This window comes from Vicugna pacos, chromosome 3 (assembly GCF_048564905.1).
Source record: "Vicugna pacos chromosome 3, VicPac4, whole genome shotgun sequence".
In the NCBI taxonomy this organism is placed as follows: domain Eukaryota; kingdom Metazoa; phylum Chordata; class Mammalia; order Artiodactyla; family Camelidae; genus Vicugna; species Vicugna pacos.
The window spans coordinates 17,827,196-17,854,212 of record NC_132989.1 but is presented as its reverse complement, the minus strand read 5'-3'; the positions used below and the strand labels follow the sequence as shown (position 1 = coordinate 17,854,212).

Here is a 27,017-nt window from a genome sequence, read left to right as displayed (position 1 = left end):
TTACTTAGCTAGTCTTAGGGATTTATTTGGGAACTGTTCCTTTATTTTTCAGACATCTTTCTTCAGTTTTACAATGAGTAGCCTTTTAAACTTTATTAATAGTAGTCTAGGCATTGTTGCAAAACTAATTTGAATAGGGCTTTAAATTAGGTGTTCTTTTGCAAATATTTTGTACCTCAGCTTGTTGAGTTGGAAGTGACCTTCAGAGCATATTGTACAGACCTTTATTTTAGCATTTCTCATGGTTTCAGAGAAATTAGTTATTTATGTGGCCTATCATGGCAGAAATTGGGGCCTAGTTTTTGTATTTGTATCCTGAATGTATTTCACAGCGTGTTGCTATCTTAATACTTGGCAGTAAGGTGTTCAGTGGATATATGATAAATAAATGAATGTAGGAGTTTGAGAGATGGTTCACTTATTGGACCTACATTTATTAAGTGTATGTTGTGATAGCCACCGACCTAGGTGCTGGCAGTAGAGTCTTGAACCAAACCAGAAACCGTTGTCCTCAAGGAGCTTCCATGCTGATTAAGACTGATATAAATTCTGAACTAACCACGTCAAGTGAGGAAGCACTTGCAAGTGTGGAGACTTACCCAAGGTCACTGAGTTGGTAGGGTCTGGATTAAAACCAAGGTCTTCTCACTTATGGTCTACCTTACTATAATTTGCTTCCTGTATATAAGCATTAAAAAATTTTGCTCCTCCTGTTATTAAAGTATTTTCAGCCTTGTCTTCACGATATTACAGTGTTTTCCGTCTTGTCTTCACCCTTGGGAAGATTGCATACCTGGACAGGGTACTTTGAGGGAAATACATTTGTTCCTATAAAAAAATTTTGTGTGTTTCTGTTCATGCAAGCAGGCACCTGTTTTCCTGAAGATTTAAAGTGGTAGGAATGCAAAATAACTATGGTACAGAGAATTTATTTGGAAATCCAAATGCCATCCATCCATTTCTGGTTGTGGGCCATTAAAATTACTTTCAGAGTCGTATTTGTATAGATCCTTTACCTGTGGCCTTTGTTTGCTTATTAATGCTTTATGACTTATGACAAGGTATTTGGAGTCTAAATTTCCTCGACTGTACAATGGGAGTAAGAATATGCTGGTGTCGCTACTCACTTGCTGCCTTAAGCAAGTGCTTTTTCTGTACCATGGTTTCCTCTGCAAAAATGGTGCCAAACAATCTTATTGGGTTGTTGTGAGGATTGAAAGGATTAGTGCAAATGTCTGTATAACTGTGCCTGGTATATAGGAAGTACACAGGATTTACTTATTGTAATTGAGGCAATAATTGAACACCTACCATCCTGGGCACTAGGATGCAGCACTATCCTAAGGGGAAACTATACTTGTGGGTAGAGATAATACATAAGTAAACACAAGTCAGATTTCTTCATAGCATTTCTCATAATTGTAAACTTAAATCGGGTAGTGATCTAGGGAGGGGTTGGGAGAGACTAGTGTGGGAAAGGAGTTTGAGGTAACACTTGAGCTCAGGCTGAGTTCTGTAAAGATTTGGGGAAAAGCTTGCCATGCAGAGGGAACAGTGAGTTTAAAGGCTTCAAGGTAATGAAGTCGTTGATCAAAACTAGTCTATAAAGAGGTCAACAGGGGCCAGGTTATATAGAGGCTGCTAATAACAATATAGTAATAATAATAGACAATACTACTTCTAGTGCTAATACTATTTAACACTTACTAATACTGTTACTGTACTAATGTTATAGCGACAGCAATAATAGCTAATACTTAGCACTTATGTGCTGGGCGCTGTTCCAAGTACTTTATTAGCTCATTTAATCCTCATTGTAGGTTCTGGTAAGGTCGTTGTGATGCAGCAGTGTATGTAAAGAGCTCAGCATCTGTGCTATACACCTCTGACATCAGAAATAGCAACTTGAGGCTGTTGACAGGAAGTTATGTGAATTTTGTCACCATTTTAGTGGCAGGCTTTTGAAAGCCATCTAGGCAAATTGGCAACGAAGTGCCTTTTCAGGTAGAGCACTGTGCTAGGATTTGAGGGAGAATGAAAGTAATTATAGTTTAAATAGTTTGCTGTGTACTAGGTAGTATCCTAAATGATTCATGGGGATTATGTCACTGAACAGAGAGGAGGGTGGGATGTTTTACTTCTGTCCTCCTGCCCCCAGCTCATTTACATCTGAGTATATATTCAGGCTCAGAAAACATATAAATAGCCTGATAACAAAAGGCAGAGCCCTGGTTTGACTTTTCTTTATTCTAGAGCCTAAAATGCTTAACTTCAGGTAATAACTAGGGAGTATGAAATTGTTAAGAAAGAAATAGTGTAGATTTTTTGAAACGGAAGAGTCAGACTCAAGGGAAATCTAAGATAAAGGTTTATTATTAACTGAAGGCTGAAACAGAATATCTTTCCTTGGTGATTAAGTTTTTTTCTGCCCTAAAAGTCAAGACATTCCTTCAGTAACAGGGCCAGCTCTTTTGGGAGTGCATATAATTTGAAAAAGACTGGTTATTTTGATCCAGTCCTTACTCCTTTTTGCAGTCACTGTGTTAACTCATACTTTCTAACATTTAAGTGTGGGATCATTTTCAAGCTTGGCTAAATATGCTTGGTATAGTAGTTTTGGATGTGTTTACAATCCTAGTGCTCTTCTAGAGGCAAACTCGTTCTTTTTTAGGATTTTTTTGATCAGAATGACCTATGAATTGAAAAATTTAGAGAAGGTTGAAAGAGTAGTCTTAAGCACAGGGTTAAAAATGTAGGAAAGTTGAAAGAGCCTGATGAGAGTGTAAGAATGATTATCAGCAGTCGTACATAAGGAGTATACTTGTTAATCGTCTCTTGAGCACTGGAATGTAAATTTCATGTATAATGGAGAGATTTATATTAGCTCCTGGGGAGACTGTGATAGGTACTCAGTAACTGACTATGGCAAGTTACAGTAAACCTTTTTATAAGGTTCTACATACCCTATTCCTAAGATAGCTTGGGTGCAGTATCACCTAGATACTCATTGTTCATTCAACAAATACTTATTGAGCCCTGTTAATGTGCAGGCATAACTAGGCGCTGGGCATAAATGTGAAGAGGACAGACAACTTCTGCTCTAAAGGGGCTTAGAGAGACAGCATGGTGTAGTGTTTAAGAGCCATTTGAATTCTGGCTTTAGCACTAGACCAGCTGTGTGGCCTTGGGCAAGTTATTTTACACATGTGTGTCTTAATCTGTAAAATGAGGCTGAGAAAATCTTGTAGGATGTTATGGTTAAATGACTTAAAAAGAGCACCACCACCTAGCACATGGTAGGCACTATGGAAGAGTTAATTTTTTTAAGAAGCGCTTATGAGAAGAGCTAGATAATACCGTCTTAATGTGATATTGCTCATCTACTTACATGCCATGAGGAAAATTAAGTAGTGTGTGTAGCTAGAGATTGAAAGTGGGGTAGGGTGCAGTGTAGAGAAAGCCTTTCCCTTTAGTGGGATCTCTTAAGAGTAATCTGGTAAGCTGCTACCCTCCCTTGCTAGAAAAACCTTCTATTTGGAAATAATTTCAATCTTCTAAAAAGTTGCAAAAATAAAGATAGTATGGTTAATGTTAAAATTTTACCTGTTCTGCTTAATACAGTACTTTAATCTATTGTTGATGTTTCAGTGCTATTAATCCAAATGTCCTTTATAGCATTTCTTCCCTCTTCCTGGATCCTGTCTAGAGTTGGTATTGTGTTGTCATGTCTCTTTGGCCTGCTTTAATCTAGAACATTACCGTAGCCTCTTTCTTTGTTTTTTATGTGTAACATTGACTTTTCTGAATAAAACACCCCCTTCCCCCACTTTCTAATAGTACATTCCTCATTTTGTGTTTGTCTACTAGTTCCTCATTATTAGATTGAGTTTATACATTCTTGCCTGGAATAGGTGATACTGTCTCCCTCTCAGTGACATAATGTCTTTTGTCCTTTTTAGATAATAATAAATCAATCACCTGATCAAGGTGTTGAAATAGATCAGTTTCCCTATTGCATAGTGTTTTCTTCATCCTTCTTTGCAGCTGTAAGCAGCAGGTGGGGAGATATTTCGAGACCATCCAGGTATCTCCCTCATCTAACTTTCCTCCTAGATTTGGTGTCCATTGATTATTCTTACTAATACAGTCTTCACCACGATGGTACAAAATGATGACTTTCCAACTCTACTTGCTATTAAGGAGCTTTTTAACTTCAATATAACTAGAGATTAGTGGCTACATTTTAGTTATTTTGAGAGAGAAAAATATATATATTGCTTTCCCACCCAGGATGGCTCAACAGCAGGCCTTGAGGTTCCGAGGCCCGGCTCCCCCACCAAACGCAGTGATGCGAGGCCCACCACCTCTCATGCGACCTCCTCCACCTTTTGGTATGATGCGAGGCCCTCCTCCACCACCTCGGCCTCCATTTGGACGTCCTCCTTTTGATCCTAATATGCCACCGATGCCTCCTCCAGGAGGGATTCCTCCACCTATGGGCCCTCCACACCTCCAGGTAAAAAATGTAGAGATTGCTGTTTCTTTGCTGGTTTAGTGTCAATATCATACATGACTTTTGCCTTAAAAATCTGTATTCTTCATTTTCAGTTTAAAGGAAATTGGGAACTAAAGAGAACATCCTTATATTAACGTGTTGCTCCAGAAGTAATGGTAACAGTCATTAGTATGGAAATTCAGAAGGGGAATTTAGATGGTGATAGGAAAATATATGCAAAAAATCAGCACTGAATTAGGGGAGTTCCAACTTGCCTTCATTGCTGAGAATTTTCTTTAGTAATCCTTCTTTATGTGAAATGAAGTTTGAAATCCTAATATATAGAATGGGAGGAATTTATTTTCAGTGATGCATGTTGCCAGTAAGTTTAAATACATACGTGTGTATGTATATCCTGAGCAATTCTCCCCAGAAATGATGCCTAGGATAGCGTCTAGAAAGTGGCAACACTTGGATTTTGTAAGCACAATATTTCGATTTTTCTCCCCCCACTGAAAAAAATATGGTAACTTACAATTTTACAAATAGAATTATTGTAGGATTTCTTTAAATAATAACTTCTGATATTTTCACCTTAGGTTTGTATCCCTTTTTAGTGTATATAGACTCAGTTATTGTCTGAAATGAGGTTGTGAAGGTATCAACTCTCAAATATCTACTTTTGAGATTGTATTCTTTTTGATTGAGTATGTATATATGTCATCTTAGTTTAACAAACCAATTTTTATAATTCTGAAACCAAATAAATACAGTGGTATCACCTGCCTTCTCTTAGCTTAGATAATCAAGAGTGAACTTACTAAAAATAGAGATACTGTTTAAGTGGTATTAATTCTGTTTAGATAGGGTTATGTTTTTTGGAAGAAACACAAAGTTTTAATACTTTGCTTAGGAATTGTGTTGCCTTCCTGATAACATAGTCCCCCACCTTCCTCCAGCTCCCTTAAACAAACTGTTAAATGGTTTTATATTTTCTTCAAGATTAAAAAAAGAAGTAACTTTCTGACCTACTGACTAGTATAACTTGTTACATGTGAATTTATTCTAATTTGTGCCTTTAAGAGTTAAACCTCCTTATCGAATATTATAAAATATAATGGATTAGTGTAACTCTAATTGAGATATATCAGATGTTGTAATGGGATGGTTTCTAACATGATTTTTTTCTTGGTTTTGATGGATAATTGTGTGGTTTTTACATTAAATCCAAGTGATTTCCAGCTTCTGGTGAATGAGCTATGTTTTAGGTGGGTGTACCATAGAACATGGGCCTGTGTGCTGGTGCTTGAAAGATGCTAAACTGCATCCAGAAAAACTGAAGTGTAGGAAAGAAAAGATATTTAGGAAAATGAAATATAGTTTCATATTATCAGCATAGTGTCTATCCTATTATCCAGATTAAGATGCTTTGGATAATTGAATTTTAATGTTACCTTGTAGCTTATAGAGGAAGTCTTTTTAATCCCTGTTCAAAATCTGTTTTAAAAAGGGCAGACCTCTTTTCTGCATTAGTAAGAAAGACATAGCAATTATATTTAAATTGTTTGGTTCAGGATCTTGGGTTGTGTCAGCAATCATTGAAGGAATCATCAGAGATAACATTGAATCAATAGTGGCTCTAGGAGATTTTAATTTTAATTGTAATATATGCCATTTATTTTCCCTAAAGGTGGATAATTATTTTACTGTATCTTTTAAACTTACTGATGTTCATGTCTTTGATGAGCTACATTATTATTATTATTTGAAAAATAGGAAATGATGAATATTTTCCTAGCTAACATTTTTTCTTGTAGAAAGAGAGAATAAAGGGTTATGTATACCCGATTTTTCTTTTTTAGTTATTCCTGTGATATTTGTAAAGTACTTTTTCTCTTATGGTTGGTTCCTATTACAGGTGAGCTGTGGAGGCATTAGTGTGGTGGGTGTTAAAAATAGAAGAATCAGTTTTTTTCTTTTGAAAGTAATCCAGTGCCTAACATGTGGAATAGGCAGTTAAAGTATAAAGAATAAAGCAAAATTCAACCGTGATGCTATAACCCAGAGATGACTACTGCTACTGTTTTGATGTATTTCTCTCCAGTCTTTTTAGTAATCATTTTTGTTATGGAGAAACATTGCTTATGCAACCTAGATGAATGTTTTTGAATGGACTGTAAAACTAGTAGTTTCTCCCAGTGCTTTACGTTTGGGTAGAATTTAGTAATTTAAGGGAAAAAGATAAACACAAGTGACCATTACTTCTTGTGAATTAACAGAGACCACCTTTCATGCCTCCACCCATGGGAACCATGCCTCCTCCTCCTGGTATGATGTTTCCACCAGGAATGCCTCCTGTGACTGCTCCTGGTACTCCAGCACTGCCTCCTACTGAGGAGATATGGGTTGAAAATAAAACTCCAGATGGGAAGGTAAATTATGAGATATATTTAGGTTGATGACTTCTTGATGATAGGAGAGTAAAACAAGAGTTTTGACAGATTGAGATCAGTGACTTATATTCTTGCCAATTTGAAGAATGAGCTTTGGGTGAGCTGGGAGGGGGGCAGGACTCCAGGAAATGCTCCCTGGATTGAACTTCTGCACAGACATAAAGTTGCCTCGAGTGCTTACGTAGGTTAGCCTGTGATTCTGGAAGCCTGTATTTTAAATATGTGCTGCAAGCCCCCAAAACAGCTCTCAGGTTTAGTGTTTGCTAGGAGGATTCGCAGGACTCAGCATGCAGTTGTACTCACAGCTAATACTAATCGCAGCGAAAGGAAACAAAGCCATACCAGCAAAGAGAAAAAGGTGCTTGGGGTGCAGTCTGGAGGAAGCCGAGCATAAGCTTTCAGGAGTCCTGTCAGTAGAATCACGGAGAATGTGTGTAATCCCTGTGGCCCGCAATTGTGGAAACACGGGTGAAGTGTTGTCTGCCAGGGAAGCTCTCATGAGTTGAGGGGCTGCGGGTTTTCATTGGAGACTGGTCACATCTCTGACACCATCTGCCTGGCACTTACTAAAATTCCAGACTCACAGAAGGAAGGCAGATATTTAGCATAAACTGCATTGTTTGCCTCAACAGTTTAGGCATAATGAGCCATTCATATCAGTTACGGAATGGTGGGAACCCTCCTGAAATCTAAGTTCCCAGGGGCCAGCCAAGGGCCATTTTAAGCAGGGCTTTCAAAGGATAGCAGTCTCTGGCCTGCTCTGTTAACTTTCTGCACAAAATTCACCCAATGTTTTCCTTGTTTTGGTATGTTAAAAATATAGTGTGCTCATTGGAGAAAATTGGGGGGAAGGGAGAAAGGAGTGAAAAATTACCATAGTTCCATAATAAAACAAACAGCCAATTTTTACATACTTTCTCCTTGTTTTTTTAATACCCTTGAAGATGAAATATAGTTGCATTATCATTTTCAAATGATACCAGGCAGATTCTTTAACACTAATGATTTTGATTCCTCTGCAGGTTTATTATTATAATGCTCGAACACGTGAATCTGCGTGGACCAAGCCAGATGGAGTTAAGGTTATTCAGCAGTCAGAACTGACACCTATGCTTGCAGCCCAGGCACAGGTTCAGGCCCAGGCCCAGGCCCAGGCCCAGGCCCAGGCGCAGGCACAAGCTCAAGCTCAGGCCCAGGCCCAGGCCCAGGCTCAGGCCCAGGCCCAGGCCCAGGCGCAAGCACAGGCCCAGGCCCAGGCCCAGGCGCAGGCGCAGGTGCAGGCGCAAGTGCAAGCACAAGCAGTAGGAGCTTCCACCCCTACGACCAGTAGCCCAGCACCTGCAGTGTCCACTTCAACATCATCATCCACCCCATCCTCTACCACTTCTACCACAACAACTGCCTCTTCGGTCTCGCAGACAGTATCAAGTGAGTACTAGTCAGCCTGTGTTTCCATGTAGGGGCTAGAGAAATGGCGAGTAGGAACTGTATTCAGAAATGATCCTAGTGTTTCAGCTCTTATCCTTGATGAATACATTTTTGACAGTAAGATTTTGGGGTTAAAAGAACAGAAATTTACATCAGTACAAGAAATTATTTGCCTTGTTGGAATTCATGAAGCTAAACTGGGGAAGTGCAGAGTTAGCTGTTCAACTTGGCCAACAGTAATGCTGGGTGCTGTGGGGTTTGCAAAGTAAGTGTAAGTCTTGGCCCCTATTTTGCAGAGTTTCCAGTTTTTCTAATTGAGGAAGCAAGAATAATGCATGTGAAACAATTAGAGAATAGCGTGCAAAATTATGCAGCGAAAATAGAAGATATAAGAATTCACGAAAACGGAGAGACAAGTGAGTGGACTACATGGGTATTGAGGTTGATCCTGAAGGATGCGTGGTAGGATTTAAGTAGGTTCAAAAGTAAGGAGAGTTGTTTCAGGTGGGGGGAACAGCATAAACGCAGGCCAGGAAATGAGGACAAGTGTAGTTTATGAGATTATCAGGTGGGAGGGTTTACATTGGTTAATAGATTGAAGAGGAATGAGACCAGGTTTTGAAGAGTTTTAAGAACCAGGCATGTGGGGCGGGCAGACAGGCACCATGCAGTCTGTATAAATGCAGTAACTGGAAGATTTTTCTGGTAGTATTTTTGGGTAGTATTAAAATCAGAGAAACTTAAGAATTTTTCAGTAATCTTGTTTAGAGGTGACTAGGTCTTAAAATGGGATGCAGGCAGATGAAATGAGTTGAGTTAAAAGTAGTCTGAAAGGTAAGAGGATTTTCAAGTATGAAGTCATAGAGGCCCAAGGGGTACATCGTTTCTAAAAAGATGAGAGGTGATTAATAGATTTCAGGGATGAGGGAAGAAAAATCTATTAATTTGCTTAAAAGATTGTCGTTAATATGTGTCCTACTTCTGGGGTTTTGGGGGTTTTTTGGGGGTTTTTTTTTTTATGGTGTGGGTGTGTTGCTGCTTCATAGGCTGAGAATGAGCCCAAAAATACTTAAATAATGATTTTATTTATTTGATTATTTATTATGATACTGATAGGAAGATACATAGTTATTCCTACAGGTTGATTATAATTTGGATGATTTTGCTACTTGGATAACAGATTAGAATAAGGAGAAAAAAGATGTTCGTTTCCCTTTGGCTTCAAGGACTTGGGAATCATTAGTGTGTCTTACCTTCTAAGAATAATGTATTTGAGAGAAATTTAGTCATAGAACTAAATCCAAATTTTATTTTATTGACACAAGAAGTAACTGAAGAAGTAAATACGATACATTTGATATGGAGAGTTTTTTTCTAAAGGCCCTATCTGATATTTTCTAGTGAGCTTAGGAGAAAATGTACTTAATAGAAGATGTAAATAATGCTTTACAAGGCTATTTTCTAGCTAAGATGAAGTCTGACATGGAAGTTTAACAGTGATACTAGCTAGTTGGTTGAGGATCTTTGCCTTTTTATAAGCAAGGATTTGTAAAACCTGTGTGGCAAGGCAGAAAACTGCCCATTTTTATGCAGTACTTAGAGTGGTCCTGGGAGAAGGGGATTAATTAAAAGCAGTGTGGTTCCATATGGAGGCTTTGTGTTGCTTCTATTTTGTTTCCTGCCTTAGGAAAGAGAAATAGTAGTAGTTTGTTTTAAGGAAGGTGGAGAGCTCAAATTTTTAACTGTCCTCTGTATATTCCATTTCTGTATCAGAGTGGTCTTCAGTAGGACCATAGCTATCTTGTGATTGTCAACCATTCTATTCAGAATTCCTGTTTGTCATTCTTTGCACTACCCTTCAGTGATTGGGAGGCTTTTGGCTAAGAACAGAGTAGCAAAATCATGTTCTTTTTACTACTTTAAACATCAGTTTTGTTGTTGTCTTTCTGAGCATTCCTGACACCTGTTTTTCTTTCACTTGATTCAATGTCATGAAATGTTGTCATACTACAGTCTTACTGTTTCTCCATCTGTTAGAGAGATAGTCACTTGTCTTTTTTAGTTAAGATCTGAGCTGGATTAGTAGTGTATATTGAGGTTCAGTGTTATACCAGTTATTTTAGCAAATGGAGTTAGTAGGAATTTACCTACTATAAAGTCCCAACTACCATTCCCCCAGCTTCCCATTTTATTCTTTTATTGCCTTTATCCCTTTCCTCTCATGACTCATAGCCACTAATCAAATTTGGAAAATCCTGTGTCATCAAGAGGAATGAGTTGAGCGAATGCTTTTTGCCCTATTCATTGGTGTTCCTTTCCACTTCAAATTTGATGCCTTTTATAGCTCACTTTATTTTCCTGACTATAGTGCTTTTTATCATTTTAGCAAGTATTACTAAATACTATTACCATAATAGGTTGTAAAAAATGTAATTCTATGAAGTGCAGTATAAACCTGTGGGTAAATGCAACTATAAATTAGCAAATTTATATTTTAACCCCAGTTGAACGTTAAGTCATCCTGTGCAAGTATGTGAAAAATGCTGATTAAATCCTGCTTCTCAGGGAAGTTGGTAAGAATAATTAGATATATTTTGAGCCATTGCAGTAGACTACAAATGCTAAATGGTATATGTATGGGACTGGGCAAATGTTGCATGTAATTTGTATTTTTCACACTGTTATAAAATTATATTAATATGATACTGTACCCTAAGGCTAGGTCTATGCTAGACCAACAATTCATTCCTGGGCCCCTGAAGATACTTGTTTGGCCCTGCTGTCTATTTAGCCAAGGTGAGTCCCTCATTAACAAGTATGAAATTGCTCACATCTTCCCAGCCTAAGTGAGTTTTTCATTGTTAGGAGCTGAAAAAAAGATACTGAGAAATTTTGTCAGTTGAATTATTGGGTGGTGTGCTTTCCTTTAGAAAATTGGCATAAAGATTGGGAAAGCACTGTTTTATTTAATTTGTTAAATTCATTCTTAGTCCAATACAGGTAGAGTTTGACTTTTTTCTTTACATCAAGATAAAGATGAAGTATTTATTACCAGTGAATTACCAAAATGAATTTTCTTTTGGAACTAGATGAATTATGAATAAATAACAAAAAAATGGTTTTGTAGTATTTGAAAACTGAAACTTAAAAAAATAAGAATTTTATTTATTTTGGGGGTCACAGTTTGATTTTCAGTGTGATTGCTAGGGATGAAATGTTTTACTTTTGATATTAAAAATAATATATTAGCAGAACCAAATTACCCTAAATTTCATACTCTCCTGGTCTCTCACACTGGAAACCTGAGGGGTTTTTTTCTTCTTTTTTTTACCTTTTATTTTGAAATAATTATAGAGAAACCCAAATTGTTTTTGACTCCATTTGTTCATGTGCAATCAGTCATTAGTTATTGCATATCTTTTCCTCTCTGTTCTTCCTTGCTTGGACAATTCTGATATGTCAAAATTGATTTTCCCACCTCTGTTCTTCCTTTTCTTCCTATGTATCTGCCAGGTTAATTCATCAAATGAACAGTGGTTATTACTGTTCCGTACAGAAGCTTTCATCTGCCTCCCCTGTATTCCTTTTACATCACAAAGTCATACAAATAACGTGTGAATGCATTATTATAAAAAAATTTCAAACTCTTACGAAGCATGTACAATAAAAAGTAAAAAGTGTACACAGATATAAGTTAATACATTTTAGTGTTCATTCTTTTAAATCATTTCTCTACATTTACATAAGTTCTTCCGTTTCCCTACCCAGTAAAGCACAGACTCATTAGACTTCTGTTCAAGGCCTTCTGCTTTATGCCTCTGGCCTGCCTTTCCAGCTATAACTCACTGGTTTCTGTTGGTTGGGTTTTGTTTTTTGTTTTTTTTCACTGGATGACTGCTTGCCTTCTGTTTTCTAAACAATTCCTTGTTGTTTCCTACTCTTTGCTTTTACTCGCTTTTCTCACTACTTATTTTCTCCTTTCACTTTGTCATTTTCCTTGTTGAAATCCTAATCTGTCAAGGCCTATCAACTCAGTATAAAATTTTCTGTACCTTCTCACAGTAAGAAATGGTCTTTGGGTCTTGATATACACTCCTACACATTTATTCCATTTCACTTTGTATTTTAGTTATTTTTTATGTTTCATTTAACTACTTTCAAGCCTCGTGAAGACAGAGACCTTGTTAAAAATTTCTTGCAGTGCATGGAATGGGCCCTTTGCATTACTTAGTTACTGAATGAGTGAATGATGAATAAATATAGTAAAATGGTTTATGAAGGAGTGATACATATTTTTGTTTTATCTTTTATCAGCACCTACAACACAAGATCAGACCCCAAGTTCTGCTGTTTCAGTTGCCACGCCTACAGTTAGTGTTTCAACTCCTGCTCCTACAGCCACACCTGTGCAAACCGTTCCCCAGCCGCACCCCCAGACGTTACCTCCTGCCGTTCCTCACTCAGTACCTCAGCCAGCAGCAGCAATACCTGCTTTTCCACCAGTAATGGTACCTCCGTTTCGTGTTCCCCTTCCTGGCATGCCAATTCCACTTCCAGGTAAACACATAGATTGTAATAGTCTTTCCAGCTATGTTTTCATATTGTCAGTTAGTTTGTTCTCATGTGTCTGTTGCATTTGAAATTTGCCTTGAATCTCACCTGTTTGAAACGTTTTTGAAAGATTCATGGCTAACTGCAGTACTTTTCTCTTCAGTTTTGGTAAATGTCCTTTTTTGTTGTTGTTTACATGTCTTAAAATTAGAGCCACATTTAAAGCTACACTCATTTTGGATAATGGCCTCAGTGAATTACAAATGATCATCTTTTTGTGTAAATATGTTCTTAAATGCAATATTTTTAAGAGTTTGAGTGTATGAAGTTAAAAAATTACCAGTCATAATAGCTAACACAAGTTGAGTGATTTATATATTGTGCATTGTTCTAAGCACTTTATATGTAATAATGCATTTAATTTTTACAGCCATCATATGAGATAGATACACAGACAAGTTAAATTACTTGCCCATGGTCACATAGTTAGTAAGTGATGGTGTTGAGATTTGAGCTTGTGTACTCCAGATCCAAATACTGTGCCCTTCATAATTACATTGTACTGGGAAGAAGTCACTTAACTTTAAAAAAAAATACATCTAAAACAGAGACCATAAGTTTCCCTTGCAACAATTGTGAAGTATAACATGCACCATTTAAATGCTTACATACTTATGGTGAATTCATGTGTTTTATTGTCTTAGAGGGAAATAATTACAGCTAGAGAAGGAATTTAAAAGATTGTGGAGTAGAATTCTTCCTGTAAGGATTAAACAGTGACTGTGTTTGGCATCCTAATTTGAATGCATTTGCTGTTATCAAACACATTTAATCCTTAATCCATGGTCCCTTCTCCTAGAATTGTAGTTGAAAATATTAATACCTTAGATCAAGTTCATATGGCTAGTTTGTATTAAAGATGAATAGAACCTAGGCCTCTTGTCTCCTAATTTCAGTTTCCTCCACTATGATTGCCACTTTGTTGTGCTAGTTTCTGTGCAAGGATAGGGTTGTAATACAGCTATATCTTAGATTTGCACACATTTTAATTATCACTGTTGCTCTCATTGTTTATTTCCTTGTAACCACTTTGAAAAGAATGCTTTTCACATACTACACCTTATCAAGAAAGAAATAAAAAATTTCAAGAATTAGTGGGTTTTGGGGAGAATCTTTTACACGTTGTTGTAGTGTTAGATAATTAAATGCCCAAAATGTGATATTTAAGAAACTGAAATCATTTAAAAGTAAGAAGAAAACCAAAAATGTTTTCTCTAATGCTAGGGATTACCTTTTTTCTAAACTAAATTTAAATTTAAGCTAAGGCTTAATGTAAATTTAAGCTAAGCAGCTGGACACTTTCTTCTTCAGAAATACTTTATGTGGGAAATTAAGTGGTTCATGGATAAAAGCTTGACATTTATCATCACCTCTTGTAGTCTTGGTCTGCTTTAAGGGTCAGTGACAGTATTAAGACCAAATCATGGATTCTGAGTGATCTTAAGGAGCTGGGATAGTTATTTCTGTAAAGAGAACAGAAGATTGAGAGATAGCATAGTAACATACCTGAGGTATTTGAAATGCTATCACCTAAAAGGACTTCGGTTTTGCTTTAGCGGTTCTTAATATGACTAGTAAGTGAAAGGGTCAGAGTAGCAAAACTTACTCATATAGAAAGTGGAATTTTGTCACAATAAATAATTCCTTCAGTTACAGCTGTCTTTAGATATCAAGGTCTTCTCTGGCCCTCAGCTCATCATTAAATTTGAGAACAGATGGTGGTGACTTTTTGGGTGACCAAATGAGGTACCTATGAAGTTTGGCAGTAAAAGGCATTTAATAAATGGCAGCCACTAATGACATTTTGTAGGTCAATTGGAAGAGAACTTGAGTTAGATACTATATAAAATTTTGTCTAAGATTCCAAAGATTCTTTGGAGATGAAGTTAATGTTTTATAGAAAGTAATATTAAAATTTGTTTATATAGTAAAAAATCTTTGATATTATTAAAGGTCATTCATTTTCTCATTTCCCCTTTTAATCCAGTCCTCTAAGTTGCTTTAGTAAAAAAAAGACTTGTTTTTCTCCTCCCCAAACCTTTGGCTTTATGTACAATGTTTATATCAATTTGGGAGTAAGGTGAATAGGAGGAATTTGGATGTGATTTACCTTGGAGCCTTAAATTCCATTTGAAATAGCAATGTATGGTTCTGATGAGGATGATTAAAGAAGGAATAGTCAAACAAGATGAAAGAAAAGAATGGAAGAGTTAGGTAAAATACAGGAATAAGAGATGGAATTGGAGATAGTAAATCAGATTAGGATTATATAGGATTTCTGCTTTTTAGTCTGTAAAATCTTATTTGGAATTTTAAGAAACTTATGGTCAGTAACATCAGAATTACCCAAAGTAGTACTAAGTGGAATCTTCTAATTTCCTGATAGAACATGATTTGAGGATAGAGTTGTAGGAAAATTGAACAAATGCTTCTTTTGAAAAGAAGGTTAAAAATGTAAATGTTTGGTTATTTTGTGACTCTTCACAATATGCATATAATCGCCCTCAGAGAATACCTTAAATTTATCTTTTTAGCATGAGAAGAAACACACATAACCTTTCATTATGGTCTATAATGTATGACCATACAATCAAATACAAGACCTCTGTGTTGGCACAAATGATACTTAACAATGGCAGGCCTAAATATGAAAAGATTTGATTTTCTTCTATTTAAGTTAAAATACATATTAGGGAATGGTTTTGGAGAACAGCCTTTGAGAATAAAGTTCATATATTCTAACAACTGAATTTCTAGTGCTGCCTTAGTAGGTTCAGCAGTCCTGCAGATGGCAGTATTTACACTAATTTAATCCTAATGCATGCTGTAACTCCCTTAACCAAACGGATTTTTCCATTGCTATCTTTAAATACCACGGAAAGTAAATCTATGCATACACCTTTACTCAACATGCCTTTATGATCCAGTGCTTTTGTTTTAGTTTCAGAGTTAATGGAAAGTTTAGCTTTAATATTATTTTTTGAAACGATAATTAAAGAGATTAAGGCATTTTTCAAAAATTGGCAGTATTTTTGTGTGTGTGTGTGTGAACATAGGTACATTCTTTACAAACTCAGGGGTTTAATTTTCATTTTCGTCTCTGAATTAGGAGAACTTTCTTTTCATGTACCTCGGGAAAATAGTTCATGATTTAAAAATTTCATCAGTGCCAAAATAGGTTTAGTTTTATTTTAGCTGAAACAAATAGAAAATAAAATTTAATTTCCCAACCCTTTGCCTTTAGCCTTCTGCGTTTTTCTTTACATTTTTTAAAAAGTTCACTCTTAATTTTTATTTTTTTCAATTAATCAGTCTTAGTTTTCCAGCTTTTCCTTTCATTCCCTTTTTATCACCATTGTAATGAATCACGATGAGCATTCTTCTAAGAACTGTACGTAATTTCCATTCTTTAATACTAATGCTACTTCTTTAACTGGCTTAAATAATGAGGTTTTTAAAGCAGTCAGCCCATGTAGTCATTACGGATGTTAAAGGGGCTGTATTTTTCTTAATGTGATAGCCTGCCTCCACAGTGCCCCAAGCCCATGGCGTTCCATGGAGCAGGCACTACACGTGGATATTTTGTCATTAGTTGAATTCTGCCCTCCTCTTCATCTTTGCCTTTCTTTTATTTGAAGTCTTATTTGCAGTAGAATATTTGGATCCATCTCGTACTTTATTTTCTTCCTTTCCCTCCTAGCCCTCTTTGTCTATCTTATTCTTTTTCTACTTCTTCATGGTTATGCTCCATGCCTCAGCTTCTGCATGTAGTTCCCCGTGAGCAGCAGCACAGAGAAAGTGTCTGGTCAGTGTCATGCTGCATCTGCCTTTCACTGGTGTCTAGAGCAGCATGGGTTTGATGTCCTGTGGGAAAATGTCCCACTTAAGAACTTGTTATGTATATGTATTGAAGGGGCTTTCTTTTGTTGAATTTAAAGCTCCTTCAAATACTGTCAGAGCTGGTTTATAAAAAGGTAATTGATGATACAATTTAGAATCAGTTATCATTAGATTTGGCACCACTTCCCACAAAATGTCAGACAGAAGTTTTGCTCCATTCTTGGTCTTTTTCATTGGAAATAGCATTCTAAATTGTAGTGGTAAATTATTTCCCTGAATCCCAGTGGTAGCCGACATACAATGGCAGCTTTCCAACGTATGCTTGCTTATCCATTTTACAGGTGTAGCAATGATGCAAATAGTCAGCTGCCCGTATGTAAAGACAGTCGCTACCACCAAGACCGGTAATTTTTAAAACCATCTTAGTTTGTTTTGTCTGTAAGTTGGCATGGTAGTGAATGTTGTTGTTTATCCTTTTATTTATTTTGCCCAAGTAAGTGGATTTTTTTATATTTTTCTTTTTAATGAGCAGTATAAATGCAGTTGTCATATTTGGCCAACACGTAATTTTCCCAATTGCCTGTAGTATTAGCTTGTTGGTTCACAAAAGCAAATAAGGTCAGATCACTTTATATCTTAATTTTTGTAATAAGTGTAAACAACTTCATTCTCATATTCATAACATTTAATTTTATTTTTGATGTGTGCTTTTAAGTTAAATATAAAAAAATCATTTCCATGTGTAAAGTGATGTGATTATGCTTGCATGCTAGTGAGTATATGTGTGTGAATATTTGTGTGTATAGTATAAATTAACACTTTAAAGCTATCAAAGTTAACTACCTGAAACTTAAATTCTAGTATGGGATTCGAGGTTTTTAAAAATTTTTTCGATTCACTTATTTTTGGCTACTTTATTTATGTAATATTGGCTAATCTGTAATATTAGCTACCTGGTAAAAAATACTAATCTTGGCTTATCTTTTAAAAAATACAAGAAACTTTTGTTTCCTTTAGGAAAAGATTAAGCTGACTGACAATTTACAGGGCTATCTGACTTAATTACTTAGTGTATTAAAGTAAATTCAATAATAAACTCAGTCATTTTTTTTCAGTCATTTACTTTAAAATGGAATTCATATCCTCTTTAGGTATGTGAGAGCAAGAAAATAATTTTGCCTCAGGAAATATGCTTAGCAAATACAGTTGTTACCTTGATTTCATTAGAATTTGAGAAATTCTTTATAAAAATATATTTCTATTCGTAAGCAGAAAATGTACCATTTTTATAATTTATGATGTTAAGATTTCATCATAGGAGTGACCCAAATTTCTGACTGTTTTTAAGGTCCTTCTTGGGTTGAATTTCTGAATCTAATAGAATTTAGGCATTAGAACTAAACCAGGGATGTAGATTTAAATAATTAAATCATATTTTATGATTTTCTTTGTTTCACCTGGCTCATTCATTTATTAATATTTAATAGAAAGATTTAGTTCATATTTTAAAATTTAATATTGTATTGCAATCTGATGCTTGGATCTAACTTTTTATCATTGTTTTTTAGGTGTATTGCCAGGAATGGCCCCTCCTATCGTACCCATGATACATCCCCAGGTTGCTATTGCAGCTTCACCTGCTACTTTAGCTGGAGCAACAGCAGTTTCTGAGTGGACTGAATATAAAACAGCAGATGGGAAGACATACTATTATAATAATAGAACATTAGAATCAACCTGGGAAAAGCCCCAAGAGCTAAAGGAAAAAGGTATAGTTTTAATGACTTGGTGGAACATAGCATAAATAGAACACTGTTTGAAATTCTGAGTTAATTGTTCTTTGAGGGGCTTTCTGAGTACGGTGTTGGATTATTTATTTCCACTGAATTGAAAAATATGTATTCATTTAAAAATCCAGGGCTGCTTATATGATTGCCTATCGTTTTATCATCTTAAGTTAAATTATACATACATACTAATACATATTTTTTAGTGTTGTCAGTAACTGCATGATTTTTCTAGTGAATAATTGTTGTCCTTATTGAGATTCATAGCAATGATAGGGAAGGAATCTGTGTATTCTGAAGAAAAAAATTTAGGCCACTGGAGTCTTAGATGAAGAGGACTCGTAATTTTTGTAGTATGTAAGTCCCTGTTTCTGTTCCTCAGTACTTTAGTCTAACCTTATCCCTTTCAGCAAAATGAATGATTGCTACAAATGATACATGAAATGACTGAAAGACTTTATTTTATGTCTCTCTGAAATCAGTAGTTCTTTTCTGCTGACAAATTTACTGATTGGGATAGCAAGGTACTTGAAGTTGAGCATTACATTAGATTCAAATCAATGATATTAAAATGAAAAACATTTTATCTTTAATAACTTAATAATTTAATAACTAATAATTAATAACTAAAAATAGAATATTTTAACTGCTTAGTCTCTGAAAGTTCTGTAAGTTATATCAGAACCATTGAATGGCATTATTTCAACTTTTTAATAGAAAAATTAGAGGAGAAGATTAAAGAGCCAATTAAAGAACCTTCTGAAGAACCTTTGCCAATGGAGACAGAGGAGGAGGACCCTAAAGAAGAGCCAATAAAAGAGATAAAGGAGGTAAAGGGTCATGACCCTTTGATGAAGCCACCATTGGTTATAACTGAAAATCCATTTGCTGTAGTTTTAAATAATTGCTGTACATCTGATCTCTGAAATGTTAGCATTCTTTTACAGTTTCTAATTCAGTTTTTCCTTTGAAAGTATAAAAGAAAGGGCCTTGGACTAGAGCTTGGACCTGATGTCCAGCCTCCTGACTTACAGACCTGGTACATGTTATAAGTACAACTTTATGTTTGGGGAATGTTTGTTATAATTTATCTCCAGGTGTGAAATAATCCCTAAACAGCACTAAAAGAGCTCTGCTTTTTGGAAGCTTCCTCTCTTCAATGAGGAACCAGTGGTAGTCATGTCTTATAAGTAAGGAATTTAGCAGAAAAAAGAAATGACCTTAAGTGAAGAGGTCTCCTGATCTTCTGTACCCTTTTACTCATTTCTTCTCTTAATGAATGGTTAATGAGACTGTAAGATAGGACCATCTGCTGCTCATGGGTCTACTGTTAAGGAATTGGGCTCTCTCTTGGGGGCAAGGATTTAGAACTTTCTTAGAGGTTCCTATTCATAGTCTCCCCCCCCCCATGCTAGCAGGAGACGTCATGTTGATTGCACTTTAAGGTACTTGCAATTATTCTTGTATTTGTGGGATATTCAGGTGTAGTTTTATAATAATAATTTAATGAGAGTAACATCATTTCCCATAGGAGCCCAAAGAAGAGGAGATGACTGAAGAAGAAAAGGCTGCCCAGAAGGCAAAGCCAGTAGCTACTACACCTATTCCTGGTACTCCATGGTATGTACTTGGCTTAATTAGTAAGTTATTTTATTTACCTATTTCTTTCTTTCTTTCGTGTCATACTTGATTATTACACGATTATCCAATAGGAAAAAAAAAAGTACTTTTAAAAAGTGTATGCCAAAAAAAAGTATATGTCAAATTCATGTTTTTATCTACTGAATATTTTTGGGTTCTTGTTCATGGTATTTTGCTTAATTGCTGTGGTGTCTTTTTCCCCTGATGGTGCTCTCTATTAATGTTTTATTATTCATGATTATAGATTTGAGCCCCTGTAAGATCCTGAATATACTTTTTATTGTTTAAAGTGTTTTAAAATTGCTTTTGTATATACATCCACATTTGTGATTATGTTTATAGAACTATGTAAAATTATGTGTTTTTGCCTTAGCATTGGATAGTCTGTTTTTTCTTTCCTCCTTCTGTTTGGGTCTCCCTTTCCCTTCTTTCCCCACATTAGTGCTTTCTGTCCTTTTCCTGCTGTAATTTATTTAAGCCATATACAATCAACCCATGGCAGTGAGTTGACTTTACATCTTAGAATCTGTAGGTTTCCCCTCTAACTTGTTGTCCTTGCTTTTTCCTCCTTGTTTTTTTAATTAAAAAAAAATGTGTGTCTTTTTCTGTAGAATCCCACAGTCTGGATTTTGCTGTTGCATCCCCATGGTACTGTTTAATAGAATTCTCCATTTCTGAGTTTCCTGCAAATTAGGGAGCAGTTACAGAGATGTGATCAGATTCAAGTTTTATCTTCTTGGCAAGACTAGTTCATAGATGTCCCTTTCCCTCAGGATCTAGTTGTCTCTTTTTTGTGATATTAGCAGCCATTGCTGATTATTGCCTAGATCAGTGATTTTCAACCAGAAGTAATTTTGTCTACCTCCCCTCAGTGTCCCTCTCCCTGCAGTGGATGTTGAACAATGTCTAGAGGCATTTTTGATTGTCTTAAGTTGGAGGGTGTTAATAGCATGTATAGGCCTGGGATGCTCCTAACATCTCTCCATGCACAGGACAGCTCCCTACATGAATTAATTATTTGGCCCAAAGTGTTAATAGTGCTGAGGTTGCAAAACCTGGCCTAGATCTATCATCACTAAGGGTTGAAAGTGGTAGTAATTTATTTCTGTCACTATTTTCATTTGTTAACTAGAATACTTAAGAGATACTTCCCCTTACTAACACTGGTTATTTGGAAATACAAATTGTACAGGAAAGGACTTAACATGTTTTCAGAATAATGTGTCAGTTTGAGAATTAGAAATTCATAGACATAAATATATTTTATATGTTTTTATCCATGACAGTTATTATTATTACTGATGTTTGTATGTTTCACCTTTGGCTAGGTGAAGACTTCAGGTTAACTCCTGACGGCTTATTTTGGTTGTTGTTACAATCCTATCTTTGATACCTTCCTTGTTTTCTTCTCTGACAAGACATTCCTGGCTTATCTCATGTATTTCTTATTTCAGACCTGGATTCAGCCATTTCTCCAAAGAGCCCTGGTTTCTTTTTGTGGGAAGTGGTATTAGTGTGGGATCGAGGGATAGTCATTACTACTGAATTAGTCATTATTTGTAGATCTTTTTGGTAGACACAGATGGAAGATACGTTTGAAGATGCATCTTGAGTTCACACCATTACTTTTTTTTACCCCCACACCATCACTTGTAATTCAACTCTACTATAAAATTTTTGATGACTCTCATCATCTATCTTAATTCAGTATCTCCTTCCGTTCTGAAAATCCTGTTTCCCAGTGATAGGAACATAATTACTCATTTGCTTTTCTCATACACAAGACACAGAGTAACAGTACCAATGCAATCACTTAAAGTGTGATTACTGAAGACTATTTAAGTTTTTATTTCTAGTCATTTTTGTGTTTAGGGTCTACTCCTCTAGGGATGTATGATCAAATTATTGTGTTTTTAAAGCATTTTTGAATAATTGTTTTCTATATAGTTATTCCACCAACTTGACACAGGTTCATTTTAAAAAAAATTGCCCAGAATATTTACCCAGTTCTAAAATCAAATTTATGAAAACAATCTTTTTTAGAAGAATATATTCATAGATTGTGTTTTCTCTGTTTGAGTATTTATTGTACATGGAAAGCCAGTAACCACGTCCAGACCCTACCAGTATGGATCTTTGTGGGTCTCAGTAGTTTTCAGACTTGAGTCTGTTCTCATATTAATGAAATTTTCCTTTGGAATTTGTTTAATTAATGCTTCTCTTCATCTGTTTCTTTCTCCTTTCTGGGACATTTGTTACTTGCTTGTCGGGTATCTTGTAGAAATCTTTTGCTTTTTCTTTTATGATACATATCTATAGTTCCTGTGCTCCACTTTGAGTTATTTTCTCATTGCTCTGATATATTATTAGATGGATGTATACAGAAAGCATACAATATAAAATAACCATATGAAGTAAAAAAAATGATAGAATTCCACTTTCACCGAGCCTCCTCATTAATAAAATTGGGTACATATGCTTTCTGTGCTATATTGCGTTTATGTAAATGTGTATAGAGGTGTGTGTGGTTAATATGCATATTATAATGTCTTTAAAAAGTATTATTCCTCAGTTTTTTACTAAATGTGTCGCAGAAATTTTGCAGTTTTAGTACATTTATATCTGTGATAGCGTAGTTTTCTGTTGTATGAAAATGCATAATTTTCCTGCACATAAATGATTAGGTTGTCTTTCATTTGTGTGTGTGTGTGTGTGTGTGTGTGTGTGTGTGTTTTGGTTTTGTTTGTTTTTTTTTTCTTTCTGTTCCTGGCATTTCAAAAGTTGCTGTTTAGGACATCCTTACATGTAACTATTTCCTTGTGAACGCATGCACGTATTTCTGTTTTATTGACTTCTAGAAGTGAAATTGCTAAATCAAGCAATATAGCAACTTCATAAGAAATCATAAATGTTTCCACAATATTGGTGTAGTTGAATCTATTTCTTGTTTATTGGCTGTGCATTGCTTCTTTACAGTTTTTGCTCATCTTTTTAAGGACTTGTATTTTCTTAATGATCTGTGGGAGCTTTTTACATATACTGTCATTCACTCTTTGACGTAAAGAATTCTTACACCTCAATAAGATGAAAAACAATCCAACAAAAAATAATCAAAAGATGTGAACATGTACTTTACAAACAATGCATGAATGGCAAATAAGCCATGAAAAGAAGCTCCCTGTTATTAGTAATAATCAGAGAAATGTAAATTAAAACCACACCTGTTAGAATAGCTAAGAATTTCGAAAACTGAGCATGCTGAATGTTTTAGAGGATGGCGACTAACTAAAATTCTTATACACTGCTGATGGGAATTTCAAAATGGTGGGACTACTTTGGAGAATATGTAATAAATAATCCAGCCATTCCACTCCTGTTTACTTGAGAGAAACAAAAACATAGGTCTGCGGGAAGACTTTTACAAGAATATTCATAGCAGTTTTATTTGTAATTTATTTGGGCTGTTTCCAGTTTTTGATTGTTATAAATAAGTAAATATCTAGGAATGGAAAAGTTGAAAACTAGAAACAACCCAAACGTCCACCAACAGGTGAATGGATAAATTGTGGCATATTCAAACAAAGGCATGCTACTCAGCAATAAAAAGGAACAAACTGTTGGGAGGTGGGAGTGTAGCTCAGCGGTGAAGTACATGCTTAGCTTGCACGAGGTCCTGGGTTCAATTCCTAGTGCCTCCATTTAAACAAATTAAAATAAATAAATTTAAATTAAAAAAAAAAGGAACAAACTATTGATACATTCAACAACATAGATGTATCTCAAAATCATTATTGCTAAGTGAAGTCTTTTGTGGAAATCTTTTTTTGTCATGGAATCCAAATAAAAACTAAGGGTTGTTGATCCTAGGAAATACAAAATATTTCTAGTTTTGATCTCTCTTTACAATCAGTTTTAAAAGTAAAGGTCGAGGAAGTGAGTGTTAAATATTTTCATCCAACTATTCAGTGCCGAATTCTCTTTAAGAATTTCCATTAGAACCATCCTGAGACACTTAAACCATTTTGTTAGATGTTTCACTTTATTAGGGGAAAACTAAGGTTGAATTTCTGTACAAGTTTCTGAAACACTGATCCACATTAACAGCAATATCTGCTTTAAAATGGAGAGCTAGTCTCCTAAAACATGTTGACTGCAGAATACCTAGGTATTAATGGTAAATGTGGAGTGAAAAGCTGTCAGGACGTTTTATGAACAAAGAATTCTTATGTCACAAAACTATCCTGTGCTAAAGGTAATATGCATAATAAACTGCTTAGGGGTGGAGTGTACTGATAATCTGCAATATCTAATGTATCAAAAAAAAATAAGACTGGCAGATGGATTGAGGGAAGGATAGTTAAGTGATAAAGCATATATGATAACTGTAAAATCTAGGTGCTCAATAGTGTTCATTGTTTTAAAAACATTCTTTCAGTGTTCTGTATGTTTCAATTTTTTCATAATGAAATATGAGAAGTAAAAAAATGGAAACTTTAGAAGCCCAGCAGCAATCAGTCTACATGTATGTGTGTGTGTGTATGCATGTGTGTATATAGATTGATTGATTTTATATATATATATAAAATATATATATGTTAATTCCCTGTGCCACTCTAGGTAAAAGCCCAAATACTGTAATATGTAAGTTCAAAGATAAATTCTTCATAACTTAAAACCCAGCACAGGTTACAGACAAAGCATGGCAAATACAGGCAGCCCTCACTGCACTTTGTACGGGACTGTAAAAATTAACTGCAGGCTAAATCTTCGTGGTTTTTTTTTAACATTTTTTATTGATTTATAATCATTTTATAATGTTGTGTCAGATTCCAGTGTAGAGCACAATTTTTCAGTTATACAGGAACATATGTATACAGGCTAAATCTTTGTCATGCAATCATAGTAAGCAAAGGAAAAAATTACAATTGGTCCATGTCCTTTAAAAACTTGTCAAAACATTAAAAACTTTCTTAGAACTAGACTACTAAAGTTTACTGATCTTAGGAAATACAAAATGCTTCTAATTTGGGCCTATCAATCTAAAAAAAAAAGACTAATGCTGTGAAATACCAGGGGAAAAAAATCCCAGTATAGTTAATGGAAACATGAAACTGTATTTTACATTTAGCTTCTTAGAGATAGCAATTTGAAGAGCAGCATGTAAAGATAGCAAGAGGTAAGCTAATAAAGTTAGATTATTCAAATGAAGTGGAATATCCTGCTTAGCTGAACAAGTTGTTTAGCTTAAAGTTGGCAGTCACCCATATTATAAGAAATGGAAAACAGTAAATTAGGGAATGAAAGTTATAATACATTCCTTCATTGATAGATCTTGGAAGGTAATTTGAAGAGGTGATTATCTTTCATGTATTCAGGTGGACTGTAAGAACACTAGGGACATAATAGTTGAATTTTTGGAGAGGGAATGAGGATGCTTCCTAAGAAAGACACAACCTAGAAGCAATAAATAAAAAGATGAATAAATTTGACCTCATAGAAATAGAAGATTTATGAATGACAAGGTTTTTGTATATTAATTTTGTAGACTAGAATCTTGCTAAGTTCTTTTATTACAGTGTTACAGATTCTCTAGGATTTTCTCTGTAAATAATCATACCATCTGCAAAGAGGAGTCTTTTTATTTCTTAGTCTCTGATCTTTGATGCCTTTTATTTTTCTGTTATTGCTAGGTCTATCAGTGCAATGCTAAATAGGAGAGGTAAAAGTGAGCATCTTTGCCTTGTTCTCCATATTGCAGGGAGGTAGTTCAGTCTTTTACCTCAGTTATAATATTAGCTATAGGTTTTTAAAAATTTCCTGGTGTTTTAATCATAAATCTGCATCTTTGGAAATGAATTAGTTCTTCTTCTTTGTTCTGTGGTGAATCACATTGATTTTTGAATGTTTAGCTAGCTTTGCATTTCTAGAATAAACCATGTCATAAATTTTGACATGTTGTATTTTCATTGCCATTCAGTTCTTACTGTTTTAAAATTTTCATTTTGTCATGGTAAATTATTATTTTTTTTAATTGAAGTATAGTCAGTTACAATGTGTCAGTTTAATCTATTTTTATATATGGTGGTTAACATTTGCAAATCTCAAACTCTCAAATTTATACCTTTCTATCCCCTTTCCCCCAATAACCATAAAATTGTTTACTAGGTCTGCAAGTCTGTTTCTGTTTTGTAGTTGAGTTCACTAGTGTCCTCTTTCTTCTCCCCCCGCCCCCTTTTTTTTAGACTTCATGTATGAGTGATACCATATGTAGTTTTCTTTCTCTTTCTGGCTTACTTCACTTAGAATGATGATCTGCAGTTCCATCCATGTTGCTGCAAATGGCATTATTTTATTCTTTTTTTAAACAGTGAGTAGTATTCCACTGTACAAATATACCACAATTTCTTTATCCATTCATCTTTCAATGGACAGATTAATCTTTTTAATATATTGGTGGATTTGATTTACTAATGTTTTATTGAGGATTTTTAAATCTGCACTCACGGCACATGGATCTATAAGTTTCTTTTGCAATGTTTTCATTAGGTTTTGGTGTTGAGGTTATTATGCTTGTTTCATAAAATGAGTTGGATGGTGATTGGTGATTTCTACTCTAGTTATTGAAAAAGTGTATGAGGTGATACTACTTTTTCCTTAAGGTTTTATAGAGTTAAACCATCTGGGATCAGAGTTTGGGAGTGGGGGGAGGTTTTTGATAGTTAAACTTCTTTGATAGCTATAGGACTATGCAATTCTTTGTCT

General features: G+C 35.1%; 1 protein-coding gene across 9 annotated transcripts in view; it reads left to right on the top strand.

Annotated features, from left to right (window-relative positions):
* TCERG1 (transcription elongation regulator 1) overlaps positions 1 to 27,017 on the top strand; it is a 57,381-nt gene that overhangs the window by 1,511 nt on the left and 28,853 nt on the right. For 3 of the 9 annotated variants that reach the window (XR_004186951.2, XM_031671699.2, XM_031671697.2), the window contains exons 2-10: positions 4,291 to 4,516; positions 6,775 to 6,927; positions 7,971 to 8,376; positions 8,673 to 8,792; positions 12,691 to 12,933; positions 17,169 to 17,231; positions 18,396 to 18,596; positions 19,332 to 19,444; positions 20,146 to 20,234. Coding sequence is in view for 8 of the 9 variants with exons in the window: in XM_031671699.2 (XP_031527559.1) it covers positions 4,291 to 4,516; positions 6,775 to 6,927; positions 7,971 to 8,376; positions 8,673 to 8,792; positions 12,691 to 12,933; positions 17,169 to 17,231; positions 18,396 to 18,596; positions 19,332 to 19,444; positions 20,146 to 20,234 (1,614 nt within the window). In the remaining variant the exon portion in view is untranslated. The remainder of the gene's footprint in view (positions 1 to 4,290; positions 4,517 to 6,774; positions 6,928 to 7,970; positions 8,377 to 8,672; positions 8,793 to 12,690; positions 12,934 to 17,168; positions 17,232 to 18,395; positions 18,597 to 19,331; positions 19,445 to 20,145; positions 20,235 to 27,017) is intronic. The other 6 variants (XM_006204488.4, XM_031671710.2, XM_072955494.1 and 3 more) reach the window with 3 other exon arrangements.